This window comes from Strix uralensis, chromosome 27 (genome assembly GCF_047716275.1).
Source record: "Strix uralensis isolate ZFMK-TIS-50842 chromosome 27, bStrUra1, whole genome shotgun sequence".
In the NCBI taxonomy this organism is placed as follows: Eukaryota; Metazoa; Chordata; class Aves; order Strigiformes; family Strigidae; genus Strix; species Strix uralensis.
This window is the reverse complement of record NC_133998.1, coordinates 5,243,239-5,257,981: the sequence shown is the minus strand read 5'-3', so window position 1 is coordinate 5,257,981 and position 14,743 is coordinate 5,243,239. Positions and strand designations below refer to the sequence as shown.

The following is a 14,743-nucleotide window of genomic DNA, read 5'->3' as shown; positions in this document are numbered from 1 at the left end:
TACTGTACCTTGTGCTAGCCAAACGTCTTGGCTTAATGATCGTGAGCGATGTGTGGTTTGTCCCAGGATTTTTCAGTGTGTGCAGCGAGTTGGAGCTCCCTTACCAAAGCTACCTTTCACGAGAGTTGTGGTCTGGTGCTACAGATGATCAGAGTATCAGACTTCGTGTCAGAGGCATCTGTTCTTTTGGAGTTAAAGGTTTATTTTTGCAAATACAGGATCAAAAAACCCCTTAATTTAGTTCTGCACTAAGAAGCAAAGACTTTTTTTGAAGCATGTCTGGAAATCTTTACTTGAAATTACCAAGGTGAAACAAAAAAAAAATTTCCCTGGGCTTGAGCATAAAACTTAAACTACTCTGTACGTAAAACACCACTGGAGTGAGTTTTGCTTGAATTGTGTGGTGCTGTGGAGGGTATCAAAGACAAGACCCACCGAGGAGCTTCATACTCGGGACAAATGAAGAAAGACGGGTTTGAAGTGCTGGGTGACCGCTCTCGGAGCGGCGTAGTGAAAAATACTGGCGAAGCGCCGTGTGCTGCAGCCTGTCGCTGTGAGGCTGGCAAGCGCCAGCCTCCGTCTGCTGTCCTGAGTTTCGAGGGTGCAGGATGGGTGTTTGGCTCTGTATGTACTATTTCTCGGTTTCTCCCTTCTCCTAGTTCCTCTTTAAAGAAAGGTTTCTGGCATCTGCTCTCAAGCTGCTGTGCAGCAGGGATGTGTACTGAGGGGGTTTGCCTTGCCCGTGCGTTGCTGCCTGGGGAAGTGGTGCTCAGTTGTTTCGGTTTAAGTTTCTAAATGAATTCTGCAGCGAAGAACCATATCAACAAATACATTGCGTTTTATTCAGGAGGATCTTTTTAACCTGGATTAGACGAGATCAGAAGATCCAGGCATGCGTGAGAGAACAGGCTGCATGGCTAGCTCAGCTCTCGTGCCTGTGGGGTGACATCTTGATGACAGTGGAGTTTAATTGCTTTCTGGTTTGCTGATACAAGCTATTGTCCATTTAGGGACTGAGTTTCTGCTTTACATTGCAGGCACAAAGCATTTCGATTAGGCTAGAGTTTTTTTTTTTAACTTAATCATGTGTCTTGCTCTCTAAACTTACTCAAAGGTAGGGGGTTTCTGTATTTCAAGTGGGACAGTATCTTCAATGCTCAGATTGTGTAGTGATGTGGAATTCTGTATGCTTATGATCCTTCCTTAATAGAGCTGTGAGTGTTGAAATTCTAATTCGGCCACAGTTTCAGTAACGTAGAGGGGTTTTTAAGCTAACATTTTTCATAAAACTTGTTTTCTGTCTTAGAGGGGCACTCTTAGTTTTTGACCCTGGAAAGTTAAACAACTGAGGAAGTGACATTTGTGCTGTAATAGCCCACTTACATACTGGCTTCCCTGTTTATAACTACGTAATTATATGTGAAGTTCAGCAATTAAAAACTTTAAAATGTACATTTTAGCATTTTAGCGCTTTATTGCTTTATTGCTGCTTGCACTGGCTGGGATTTGTAGGTGCTTAATATTACAGTGATAATATGCATTTATTAATGCATATTAGGAAAACAATAGATTATAATACAAACTACAGTTCATAGTAACTGGCAAGTCTTCAGCTCCTAAACCTTCATTAAATACACAGTTTTTAAGAATTATTTATATTAAAAGCTCAAGTACTTGCTTCCGCCCCAAAGAAATATTTCTTTTAAGTGCTGGGGAGAAGAAAATGGGGTGGAAGAGTGGAGAACTGGGCCCAGCAGGCAGACGCGGTTTTGTTCTTGGACAGCACTTCACTCATCAAAGTAATGAATGGGGTAATCGCAGCGAGGAGGAGTGACCAAACGTGCACATTGGTTAATTTGGGGATTGCTGCCCAAGGAGCTCCTGCACAGAGGCTGCTTGTGCACAGTGGGGTTTGCAGGTGCCGATCTCTACCTCTGGAAGGATGTGGGGGACCCCTGAGTCCTCCAGGAGCATCCTCGTGGCTGCATTTCTCACCTCAGCAGCTGGCCATTGTTGCCATGGCTGCTGGCACCTCTCTTGAGTAGAAAGCTAAACTTTTGCTTCAATAGTTGTGGATTTACATGGAATTTCCAAGACTCTTACTGGGAACGTTGTATTTGAGTAGTGAAACCAGTAGCTTGTCTCTGAGGCATGTGTAGTATAAAAAGGTCTGGAAGGCTTTGTAGTTTAGGTCAACAAAAATTATATAGGATCTATAATTTTCAGGTCTCAGAGTCGATCCCATCTGCAGTCTGTCAGTGACCTCAACTTCAAATGAGATTGTTGGGAGGCCTTAAATTGCAGATGGAAACTGTGTTGCAGGGAGATGGTATTTTAATTCCGTAAGTAATAGATGTGACATAAAAAAAGAATATTCAGGAGGCTTTCTACTGCTGTGTTTCTGGTAGGAGGTAAATATAAGCCTTGAAATAGTGGAATGTCTTGGGAGAAGTCTTTTTGTCTCTACCTAATATGCAGTGGTTCTCTCTTGGGCCAGCTTTGGCTAATTGACTGCCAGTAAACTTCACACAGAGTCACTTGAAGTTGTGGGTATATTCAAAGGTATTTATTTCCCCCGGGATTTATATATCTTGGTACTAATGAACTTGGGGACTCTGAGGTGTCTCTTGTGAGTCTGTCACAACGAGACACTGGATATATTTGCTTTGGTTTTGCTCTCTGTTTTACTTTGCAGAGTCTGTGTGGTGTGTTTAAAATCAAAATGTAAGTGGAAATCTAAATCGATACGTTCTGTTCAGGTCTGCAGGACGCCTGTTCTCAAGTATCCAGGTCTGCTTGAACCAAGCATCCTCCCGGATTGGGATCTGACCCTTTTTTTACGTCCTTTGCCCAGTTGTGCTGAGAAGCCAGAGGGAAGGAGAGGAGGGAGCATGCCAATATTTGGACCAAGCTGCGTGGGCAAAAGAGACATAAGCTAGTCATAACCGAAGAATTAAAGAGGAACTTTGAGTTTGGGGTATTAGTGAGTCTGAAGTTTATGAATCTTAATTGATTTCTGTTTGTTCTCTTTTTTGTAGCTGGCTTCTGAGGCACCGTAGCTTTGCCTGACTGGAATTGCACGTGACAGTTCAAAATGTCCCGTTAATGCGAGCCTTGGGGTTACCAGGATTTTGTAGTTTCTCTGTATTTATTGGAATTCTTGCTACTAATTTTAAATGTTTGCAAGAAGCTTTAAATTCTGAAAATAATTCCCTTGTTCCAACATAAATAAGGGTAAGCATTCATTTGCTCTGTTTGCTCAGCATTTGTGACTCTTAACATTCAAGAAAACAGACAAATACACCAATACTAAGTATAGGCAAATATTTTCCATATAACACTGCCTCCAGTATAAATTCCAGTAAATGCATAACAGAACTTCTGGAAACAACATATTCTTTAATTATTTGTATTTCCCTGAAGAAACGGGGAGGTTTCTGACTGGTTACCTGACCTGAGGATTTCAAGTGTCCTTTCTGGTCACGTGTAGGAATATCCCATCCAGCTTTTCCACTAAACATTTTTAAAACCTCATGACAGCTTTGATGATACTCGATGAAGTATTTTATTAGTTTTACATTCAATTTTTGTGTGTTTTATTGAAGCTTTTGTGTTCCTCCTACTCTTTACTCGAGCTTCCGTGAGCCAGATCTGGAGTATTTAAGTGCGAGGACCTGTCTGTGCATTGCTACCGCCTCTGTCAGCTTTTGGAGTATGTATTAAGGGTTACTGGCTCTTGTCTAGCCTGGGGAAGCTCGAGGATGAAGATGAGCGTAATACCGTGCTAATAAAAGACAAATGTTTTGTGGGAGCTTTGGGGCTGAGTTTTTGGTTTTTTGGTTTAATCTCATGACTTCTGGAATAATCTTACAGTATCTGGAGGACCATCTGACAAAAAGCACTTGAGTCTGTGGGGTTTGATTCATGTTGGTATCCCAGGGCAGAGCTTTAGTGTTTGAACACTTGCTGCTTTATTTCTCCACCGTGCCTGAACACAGCAGGAGCTGTGGAAGGCAGTGAACTGGGCACAGAAGCACAGAAATGCGCTTTCGAGATAGCAAACCAGTGAATTTTTATGGAGTAAAATGTTGAATTGTCACCTGACGTGGCTGGGGTCTGCTCAGGCTCCTTTTGAGGGTCTGTTTGCAAGTCGGGTAGGTCCGGTGAAGCTGGTGGTTTAAGTTTGGGTAGATCTCGGAGAAGTACAGCCACACATTTGCTGTTTGGATGTTCCTTTGGAAGTTATTCCTATGGAGCTTTGGGGATTGCTGAGGGCGACTGCAGGAGGGACTTGATTAACACAGTTCATTTTCTCTTACTGTAAGATGGGAGGACGCTTGACGCGTTTTCTTAAAGATCCATTGGAGGAACTAGCAAACAGTGCAGACGTGGTAATGATTTGCTGACCTTTCAGTTCTGCGTCAGGAAGCCTTCTGTTGAAAGTAGTGAGCACGGAGCAGACACCCTCTCAGGTGTGTTTGAAGGGGCTTTGCTTGCTCTTAGTGTATGCAGAGTTCAGAAATGCTCTATTCTTGCATGGCAGTCGCTTGTTCTCTGGTCCCACACGTCGGAGCAATTGGTGCTCATTCACACTTGGACCTCTTCAGCGGCGCTGTCACCATCACGGATGAGGGTGTGAACTGCAGAGGTGAACATCTGGTACCTGGCAGCAGCAGCAAACCTGGTGTAAAATACTTGAGCTGTTGTTTTCTTTCTTAAATTTTTGTCTTTATCTCAATCAGCTTCTAGTAGCTCTTCTTAAATATAGTGAGTCTCACGGAGGACTAAAGCTAGAGTCTGTTAACTGGAAGATCAGGGTGTGCAGGTGGCCCAGTTGCTCGGACAGATCTGTCTTGTTTTGCCTCTTAATTGAACACAAAGGTGAGGTTTCATCAGCATCCTTGATTTACCGAAGATTTACTGAACCCTGTAAGTTGGTGTACTCTGGAGAAGGCACTTTCACCCACAGCGGTACCACGGTCCTGTCCTAGGGCTGAGGAGATAACTTGTTTTAATTAGAAGGAAAGGCAGAAAGAGGGAAGGACCTTGTTCCCACAGAAGGTGATGGGATGCCATTCCTAGGAAATTGTAACGAAGTTAGTTCACTGTCTTGGAATCACTAAGGAAGAAGAATTAGGTGACTTTAGAAGATGATGAAGTGATTTTGGAAATGGTAGCAAGAGCTGTTTAATGGGGTTTGTCCATACAAGAACATTCAGGAAAGTTAATCTAAATAAACTGAAGGTATAAATTGAAACATGTTTTAATTTGGTTAAGCTCAATTCATCTGTTTGCTCTTATTCTGAATGAAGGTGTCCATGTAGGAATTTAATTTAATAAAAGTACTTAAATTCATACCCTTAATTGGGTTAGGGTGTGCATGTGAGCATCCTCAAATGACCTGTAGCCAAGGAGTTGGGCATCGGCAGAAGGGAGGCGATGCCTGTGTAGGTGCAGGGGTGATGTTGCTGAGAGGCCAAGAGCCTTCCCCTTTTCCCCCTAAAAGGGGAGCTCGGGCAGTGCAACAACTCTCCAATATCCAGCTCTTCCCTCCATCCCTTCTGAGGAGTTACCACACTGATACTCCTACGTGGCAGATCACAAAACCCAGCAGCCCCCAGGCACCTGGAAATACTGTATTTCAGGGCTTCAAGGAAATAAAGCTAAAGCTTGTCGTTTAACTCACATTTTTAAGTTTGAGATTACACGTTGAACTTCAAACCATTTTGTATGTAGATGAGGGAATTTATAAGTTCTGTAATTAAAGCTTGTCCTGATTTGTGTAACAGTACTTTTGTATTGTTACTGCCTCGTTATTCTGTTTACGTGTTTCTTATTACCTTTTTATTCCCCTTAAGTAATTTTCCAGAATTAATTGCAGAACTTCACAAATCTGTAATTAGCAGTACAAGATCCACATTGAGATTTTTTTTTTTTTAATCCAGATATTTTTAATGTTTCAAATGCTTGTTTGCTCAAGTATGTTCATATGAATTTCTGGACACATTGCACAGTACATGCTGACACCGTGAACAAAAAGCTGGCCAGTCTGTCTATGAACAGTGTGCTGTGGTATGCAGTGTCGTGGCACTCAAGGAATTCAGTGATCTCTGTATGAAGAGCAAGATGTTGTTTATTGTTTCTTTATAAAGGTTGTTTCGGGTCTGTAAAACTCGCTACACAACACAGAGCGAGTGCTGTCAGCTTCAAGCATATTCTTGCTTTACTCACCGTCATAAATATCTCGTAACAATCTAGGGTGTGATGCAGCTCTGTTAAATCGTATTGATGGGCTCTTAAAAAGCTCTGAAGACTGTGTCTTGGTATGAGCTTATTCATCTGTGCTAGAAGGATATTTTCTTGCTAGTGAATTTTTTTTGTTAATGTCAGCGTATTGTGGCTTAGATTCCTCACTCCTGGGCTGAAAGCGTTTGGAAAGGTTTTATGAGAGATGATAAACTTAATGGGCTTTCAAGCTGTTAACTCTTTGCTGCTAAATGTAAATGTCTCTTTCTGTAATCCCTTGGAAGTCCATGTGATGCTTTACAGTGCTGGGAGATGCGGGTACTGTGATACAAAAAGGATGATACAAACGCGCCGTTTGGACTTTTAAACTCTTCTTGGCGTTTTTCCCATTGAAATGTGTCTCCTGATGCGGCAGCGTGTTCACTTCTAAATGACTTTTCAACCTATTTGTAAACTCTTCTCTCCCTTTGGAAGGCTTCACGGTGGGATCCCGCATGCAGCACGTGTTTCCACCCTGTGGAGCACAACTCCTGTCCTTTTAGTGTGTCTTGGAATGTTTTGTGTGACTTAAGAAATAAAACCAATACAAGCCACAGTTCTGAAATTTAAGAAGTAAAAACTTAGTGTGGCTTGGATTGCATATGCTATTTCTTTCCCGGTAGTTGAAACCTCAGGTGAGAGTTGGAATTCCAAAGCCTTCCTGATCTCTGTAAAATCACAGCAAAGCAAAAATTGCAATCACAGTGCAAAAAGGCTGAAATTCAGTGTTGTTTCTGTCTTGAGCAGATTTAAGGGCTTTTAGAGCTAGCAGGACTACTTGAAATGTAACCAAATTAGTATGGAGGAAGAGGCCGATTGTTGAAATGGGCAACATAACAACAGTATTTTGCAATAAAGTTGCAGTTTGCTTTCCCAATGAATTGCCAGCTTTCTGTTGGAAAAAATTTGCTTAGCGTGTTCTCGGACTTAGAACTGTAATAAATTTTCCCCTCAAATATCCACTGTTTAACTCAAAACTTACATAAGCACCAAAGATCCACAGCTAAGCTGTTCTGTGCCTGAAATGTGGTTTAGGGGTCAGGAAGAAAGTAAGCACAGCCCAGCTGGGTATCATCCCAGAGCTGTGCTTTTTCTGAAGTAAGGGTACCACTGGTGATGTTGTAGGTTTATCCCTTCCCTACATACAAACTGCTGTTTCAGGAGGTTTTGTATTGGTTGGAATTCTGTATACTTCCCTGAACGTTTTTCCTTTTTTTTTTTTTAAAAAAATAAAGTATAGGTGAAAAATCAAGCTGAGTATATTTTGGCAGTGAGCGTTGGAGCTTTAAATTTCTCTAAGGTAATCTTTTCTTTTTCCACTTGTTTTTGCAGGATGCTGTGACATCAAAACCAGTAATCCAGTTTCAAGGAAGCCAAGGGGTAAGTTTGCATGTGGGTTGCTTGGAAAGTTCCTTACTGGCTCATACAATTAATCTGAGTAAGGTATTTGTTCTGTATGCCTGTCCTGTTCCAGTTCAGGGAATGCTGCTCTGATTTCTGGGAGTGAGAGATGTGATGTCCAGATGTGGTCCAGGAAGGAGTGTTTGCTCATCGATCGCATGGGTTATCTCTCCATAAAAACCTCCCCCCCCCCTCTTATTTTCTAACCTTGATAAATCCATAGCACCGGTGTTGCCAGTGGTGAAATTTAGTTTTATAAGGCCATGCTGGTGGGTAGAACAAGGAAAGGGAAAGTTCACCAATGGCAGTACTGTGGTGGGTGCAGCAGCCCCTGGAGACCTGCCTGTGTCCCCAGGGAACGTCACGCCAAGCCGGGTAAACTGGGTGCAAGACTTTATGGGTACCAGTTATTTACAGTAGCAGCGCTTGGAGGCTGCTATGAATGTACCGAAGCTTTATTTAATATGCATGTCTAAACAACTGTGCAGTTTCTGTGAGCACCAAAAGTTTTTTTATATTTAGGAGTTTTATTTCTTTAACTTCTGTTCCGATGACTGAACTCCTCCAGGGTATTTATAGACGCTTGAAACCGTCTGTCATGCCAGTTACTGACAACGTTGAGATTTAATTGGTAGTGTTTCTGGTAAAGTAATGCAACTCTTCAGTGAACTTTAAAAATGTCATTTATATATCTTTTAGATACAAGAAGGTGTGTGTTTAACTTTGGTGCCCTGCATAAGGATTTAATTTTTTTTCAAGAATCTGAACTCAGCTGTAAATAATGTCTTAATTCTTTGTGGTGGTGCAATAAAACTTTCAAAAAGGCTTGAATTAAGTAGGCATTAAAGTCCAGCACATTTCTCCTTGCCCGTATTTTACCTTGTGGTATTAGTCTCACCATTAGTACATAGTACTCTAACAAAATGTAGCAGGAAAGACATGATTGTTATCATAAGTTAAGAAGAAAAATACAAACCTTTTTGTCCTGGGAAATAAAGAAAGAGGCAATTTCCAGGTTTTTTTACTGTGTTTACAATTAAACTTCCCAGAAAGCTCAGCATGAAAGCTTAGATAAAAATCTGCAACTGAAGTTTGGCAAAATTAGAAGCCAGTGACAAGGAAAACTTTTAAGGGTGCGTGATTTGTTGCTGTGAGATGAGCAAACAGCTTTGCATGTAATAAAGAAGCTAAAAAGACTGCAAAGGCTTTCCTTTCCCTTTGAAGAGCACCTTGTGAGGGTCTGCACCTAACTGTTCCTGTAAAGCTGCTGAAGTTCTAGAAATGCCCCTTCTCTTACTTAATCTTCTTCCTGGAAGGAAATGTAGCAAAATGAATCAGAACAGCTTAAAAACGCTCCACTGCCCTCAGCCTCTGTGCTCTCCTTGCAGTGGGTTTCATGTGGCTCTGATGCGCAGGGACCTGGGCTTTTTCAGGTTAACCGAAACAAAACCCATTTTCAAATGATGCAGTTCCTTATAATAAAAAAAGACCTTAATGATGCAGTTCCTTATAATAATAAAAAGACACTTTATTTTCAAATGATGCAGTTCCTTGTAATAATGAAAAAAGACCTTATTTTCAAATGATGCAGCTCCTTATAATAATTAAACATACTTCCAAATGATGCAGCTCCTTGTAAAAATTAAAAATAACTATTTAATGCACTTAATTGTATTTGAGCCCTTAACTTCCAGAGAAGAGTTTTTGGTGAAAGAGCTGCCAGTCACCTGTAATTACGGTCGGGGTCGCGTGGAGAAGGAGCGAAGCAGCACGCTTGCCTCTGAGGTTGCCGTTTAAAGAGCGAAGCGTGGAGCCCTGCACGGTGTGAGCAGCGCCGGGGCGTTGTGGGTGAAGGAGGATGTTGGCGGCACAGAGCTGACCTCTGCTTGCCTCGTTTTCAGCTGTTTAATTAATTGCACTGTCGAGTAAAGGCCAAAGGTAGAGCTTTGAAGAAAGCGAGATCCAGTTCAATTGGGGCAGATAGAAAGAGCTCTTTGTCTTTTTATTATTATTTTTACTGGGTATGACAAGAAGCTGGCAGCTGCGAAACCATCTGTTTTTAAGTGTAGGATTCATACATGTCACGATTGTGCCCTGCTTTAAGGGATTGACGGCAGGGCTTTAAAGGCTTTCTAGTGAGCCTTCTATCAGTTGGACTGAAAAGATAATTTCAGTAATTTAACAAGTTCTCAAATTCAGATGATGACATGAAAACGTACTTGTTTAACTATTTTTTTTTTTAAATACGCTTTCTTCCACTATACCTTAATTCCCCAATTTGTTGCCTTCTAATAAATGTTGCTATGGAGATTTCCCATTCACTTTTGAGGGTGGTGGGTTTTGTGTAGCACATATGTCAGAGCGTGATTTAAAGCAGCGTCCAGTTATATCAGATTTTAATAGTGTGATTTTTTTTTCTGTGTAAATATCCCTCTCACAAGCAGGAAAAACTTGGAAGTACTCGGTGATTGTGGGAGACAGGACATAAGAGTTTAAAACAAACTGCTGCTTCCTTAATTCTCTAGAAACCTTTAAATTATGGTGTCCATGTCTCTTTTGCCAGTTCCCAGTGTTAGTCTAATGAATGCTGTCAAGGATACTCTCAGCTTCTAATACACAGAAGAAAACTTTCATGTTTAACACTCTAATTAACTGAAGAATGGAACTGGCCAGGAATAAAACACAGGGTCAGCAAGGTGGCAGCTCTGTCAGGCAGGTGCTGAAAGGAGGGTGTTGGTGCTTCTAGCCCAAAATAAAAGGGATGTTTCAGTGACAGGGGGTGAAACATCCTGGATGGATCCTGCTCTGCATTGATCTTCATGAGAGTTTTTGTAAACTATGGACTGTAAATGATCTTTGCCTTGGGATGCATTTCTTGATAGCAATGCTAGTCTTGTTAATTACTTTTTCGGTGCAATAATCTGTGTAATAATCAGAATTTCAATAGTAGTCACTTGGTCATAAGTAGCAGAGTGTTACTCTGCGTTGAGTTGCTAAAGTGGAACTCTCTGGATATTCTTTGAGCAGCACCTGTTTGTTAGTTTTTCATTGTGAACTGGGTTTTCTTGGATAGTTTTATAAGTTTATATGGAGTCCTGAGCATTTTGCTTGTTTCAACGGGCGTGTAAATTAGAATTTAAGAGCTTGAGTACCAAAGCGTTGCAAATGGTGGTAGTTGGTGTCCATAAGTGTACAAGAAAGGCTGAAGATGCTTCTATTTCGGTAAGAGCATGTGCAGAATTAGAGCTTAAGTTGGGTCAAATTTGCAGGTGCTTACTGGGGTGGGGGGAGTAGGGAAAGGAACTGAACTAGGGAAAAAAAAAAACCACCTTTGGGTGCCAAATACATGTATGTTCATGCAGCTTTCCTAAACATGACTGCTAGGAACAAAATGTCTTAACTTGATGTGATTGGAAAATATGATGTTTTCCTCTGTTTCTTGGGATGAACTTCTGCTGGTATTAATAGAAGAAGGTGAAATAGCCATTCAGAGTGAGCTGTACATGGATGAATATTACTTGAAAGAAAAAAAAACAGAAGTCACATCTGTACCGAGCTATTTTTAAGTGTCTATGGTTACTGGTGTAATACTCAGCACCAAAATTAGGGCTCCCTCAAAGCAGTTACCATGCTGATTTGGTGGCTTGAGAAAGCTTCTGTTTCAGCTAAAAATAATTCCTAGATAACGGCCAGTTTGCATATGCTACACTTTTCAGTACTGGAACGAGCAACATTCAACGCTTAAGTGACTCTCTCGCTCCTGTCTCATTTTACATCCTTTGAAGAAGCTGCAGAAACTACAAAAATGCCGAAGTCGGGGCGCTCAGAGCAGCTGGTTTTTACAATGGTAAATGAGGAGCTAGAAGCAGGTTATTTTAGTATGTGAATACATGATTTGGTTACATCCTCGGGGTTTTATTTTACAAACCCTTGCCTGCAGCACACCTCGCTCCCCCAACAAACGGCACTAGGAGCTGAACAGACCCGTTGCATTTACCTTCTTGCCCCGTTCCCAGCAAATTAACTAGGGGGTGAACGGTGCCAACTGTAAAATACCCACAATCTACTGTTTACATAACTTTGACTTCGTGCATATTCTCGGCTCGCTTGTAAAGCAGAAGAGAATTTTATTTGTTCTGGATGGGTGGGGGCAGAGGGTGCTGGGACAGATTAAGGGCTCAAGGCTGCCGGCGCATGTTTGGCAGGGGAGATAACAGGGCTCAGCTGCTGCTGCTGGGGGGTCAGCGCTGCCCGTCAGCGCCCGGATCGCCACCAAATCTGCTCCGAGTATTTTTAGATCCGGATCCTGGGACTGTGCAGGGGATAACTTGCCCTTCTGTATCGCTCGAGTCTGGGTGTCTTGGCTTGCCGTTTCGAAAGAAGGGAAGTCTGTTTGAGGGCTGGCTGGAGGAGAGCTGGTCTTGACAGAGAGTAAATGGAAAATGCTGCACTGGCTCAGCTCGATGCCGGTCACACAAGCGTCTCTTACTGCTGCTGAGAACATCCCTGTGGTTTAGCAAAGTGACACAGATGCACTGGGTTTCCAGGCTGCTGTAGACGTCTGAGGTCAAAGGGAAACCACCTAGAAACCCTTCTGTACCAGCAGTGATCTTTCACGGAGCACAGGCACATGTGGATGCCACGAGGTGGTTTGCTGGGCATGTATATTTTGTGCATATATGTGGCAATCTGGTTAAATATAAATCCGTGTGGTAGAGAGTAGCCTAAAATAGTTGAAGCTGATGTTCTTTCTGTCTCATTTTCTGGAAGCCATCTTAATTATCAAATATTGATGGGATAGTGGAGCTCAGATGGTGAGATTTGTGTTGGATCTTGAACACAGAGGGGAAACAGTTTCCCTTTTGAAAAATGAATGGCTGGGGGGAGAAAAACAGTGCAGATCGCTGTAGAGTTGTCTGCGGAGCACACTTAATGCTTGATTAAATATTTAATTTAGCAGCAGCGTCACACTCTACTGTGAGCCATGAAATCTCGTTATGGAATTATAATCTCTTAAAAAAGAATAAGCATGCTACCTAGTGACCTGGCTTGTACTATGTTTAGTGCTGGATCACTAATTCTAAAGAAACAAATCTCAAGTGCTTTAAATTGAATATAAACAGTGGTAGCAAGTCTGTTTTGAGCCTGGATCAATAGAATTGGGTCAGATTCCTAGAACAAGATTATTGTGGGCTCCGCTTTGAAAGGCAGCGAGCTGGCAACTCAGATCTGTTTTGTTAGACATAGCTGTCTCTTTAGCTGTTCTTTACATCTGTCTACCTCTGTTACCTTATCTTTTCAGTGCATACGGTTTTGCTAACTTGAATTCTTCTTGTAGCTTCTTGCTCTTCATAGTCTCCTATGCAGTAATCCATATGCTTTACTTGTAATGGGTTGCAAAATGGCTAAAAGCATGGTGACTGCTGAAAAATTGAATTTTGTGTTAGTGTGGACTACCCGAGTGACCAATATTTTTCTCCTTCCAAACAGCACATCACAATTCCAAGGCCTGATCGACCTGCGGAAGTGCGGACTTTCACATTTTATCTTTCAAATATTGGCAAAGACAGCCCCCAAGGGAGCTTTGACTGTATCCAGCAGTATGTATCTAGGTGAGTGGTACAGCAAAAGAAAATCTAGCCCTTTTTTTTTTTGTATCTTCTGTAGGCTCTTTTCCCTAGCAAACCTGAACAAAACTTAATACGTGCTCATCCTTTTTTACAGACTTTCTAATCTGTGTGCGTGTGTGTATTTGAGTAAGGAGGCACTCGCAGAAGAATCTGTTTACTGCTCAGCTTCCTTCTGTTCCCTCTTATGAATTAGATAACGCACCCTCAGTTGTTCACCAGTGACAGATGTGCCCCTTTGCAGTGTTGGGACTATCTTTTCCGTTGCCTTTCTTTTGCAGCAATGGCAATATCCATTTGGATTGCCTTGGAAGCATACAGGATAAAATCACCGTGTGTGCTACTGATGATTCCTACCAGAAGGCAAGGCAAAGCATGGCACAGGCCGAGGAGGAGACTCGCAGCCGGAGCGCTATAGTCATTAAACCTGGGGGGAGATACGTAGGTAAGCAGCAACTTGGTTTGGGGGTGTCTTCACTAGCTCATGAAGTCAAATGCTGGTATTTGTTTGCTTGACCATTGAGATCTTTAATAAGTGCCTGGTAGTTCCTTATGGGTGTGTGATTTGTTAGGGTGCTGCTCTCCTTGTAGACTTCATGGCTTTCATCTTCACCCTGGGACACGCGTGGTGATGTTTGCGTGGCCTCTGAGGATCGTCTGTGTGCAGTCACATCTCTCTCTGGCATTATTCCGTGTTTGTCATGCGGCGATGCTGAGACCACGCTGCTGATCCGTCAGGAGTGGCTGTGCTCCTTGCCAAGGCAGCTAAAACCTACCACTGCTGCTGACACGCGTCTGGTGTGTGCCTGCACTTGAGACCGTAACTCACAACGTCTAGGATGTGGATAGCAGAGCCCTTGTGTTCATACACAAAGAGACTAAAGTGGTGCTGCTGACTGCAGCCTTAAACCATCTTAAACAATGAAAGGAGAATCTTGGGGAGGAAATAAAACCGTGGCAAATATCAGTGGGCTTCAGGAGGAGCCTGCAGAGACCTAGCTTTGGGCTCAGGTCCCTGCTTAACCTCAGTCTGGTCACAAACTTAGGACCAAACGCTAACCAGAAAAGCAGAGTTTCTTTTTGGTTTTTTGAGCCAGCTGTTTTTTCTGCAGCCCATGTGATCTGTAGCCAGTCTCTTCTCAGAGGATGTCTGTGATGAGAATGGTGAGTTGCAAAATGTAGAACTGACCCTGACTCATTGTTTTATCAGCCAAGTGCTCAAAGCTGAGAAATAAGATAGTAATCAGGAAGGAAATGCTTTGATTTCCTGTAGACTAGAAGATTATTTTGTTTAGCTTACATTTGAGAACATTACAGTAAGTGGATGAAGTTGTTAGGCTTGTGGGGGAGAAGATTCTCAAAGCAAACTGCTTCCCGGAAAGATAGAGCAAAACTTTTGATTTAAAAATACTCTTGCTGAAACGTTTACC

At 42.2% G+C, this 14,743-nt stretch overlaps 1 protein-coding gene across 2 annotated transcripts in view; it reads left to right on the top strand.

The window, feature by feature from the left end:
- The window catches only part of ELL (elongation factor for RNA polymerase II), a 55,993-nt gene that overhangs the window by 18,255 nt on the left and 22,995 nt on the right, over positions 1-14,743 (top strand). For both annotated transcript variants that reach the window (XR_012626568.1, XM_074851782.1), the window contains exons 2-4: positions 7,618-7,665; positions 13,177-13,298; positions 13,595-13,758. Coding sequence is in view for 1 of the 2 variants with exons in the window: in XM_074851782.1 (XP_074707883.1) it covers positions 7,618-7,665; positions 13,177-13,298; positions 13,595-13,758 (334 nt within the window). In the remaining variant the exon portion in view is untranslated. The remainder of the gene's footprint in view (positions 1-7,617; positions 7,666-13,176; positions 13,299-13,594; positions 13,759-14,743) is intronic.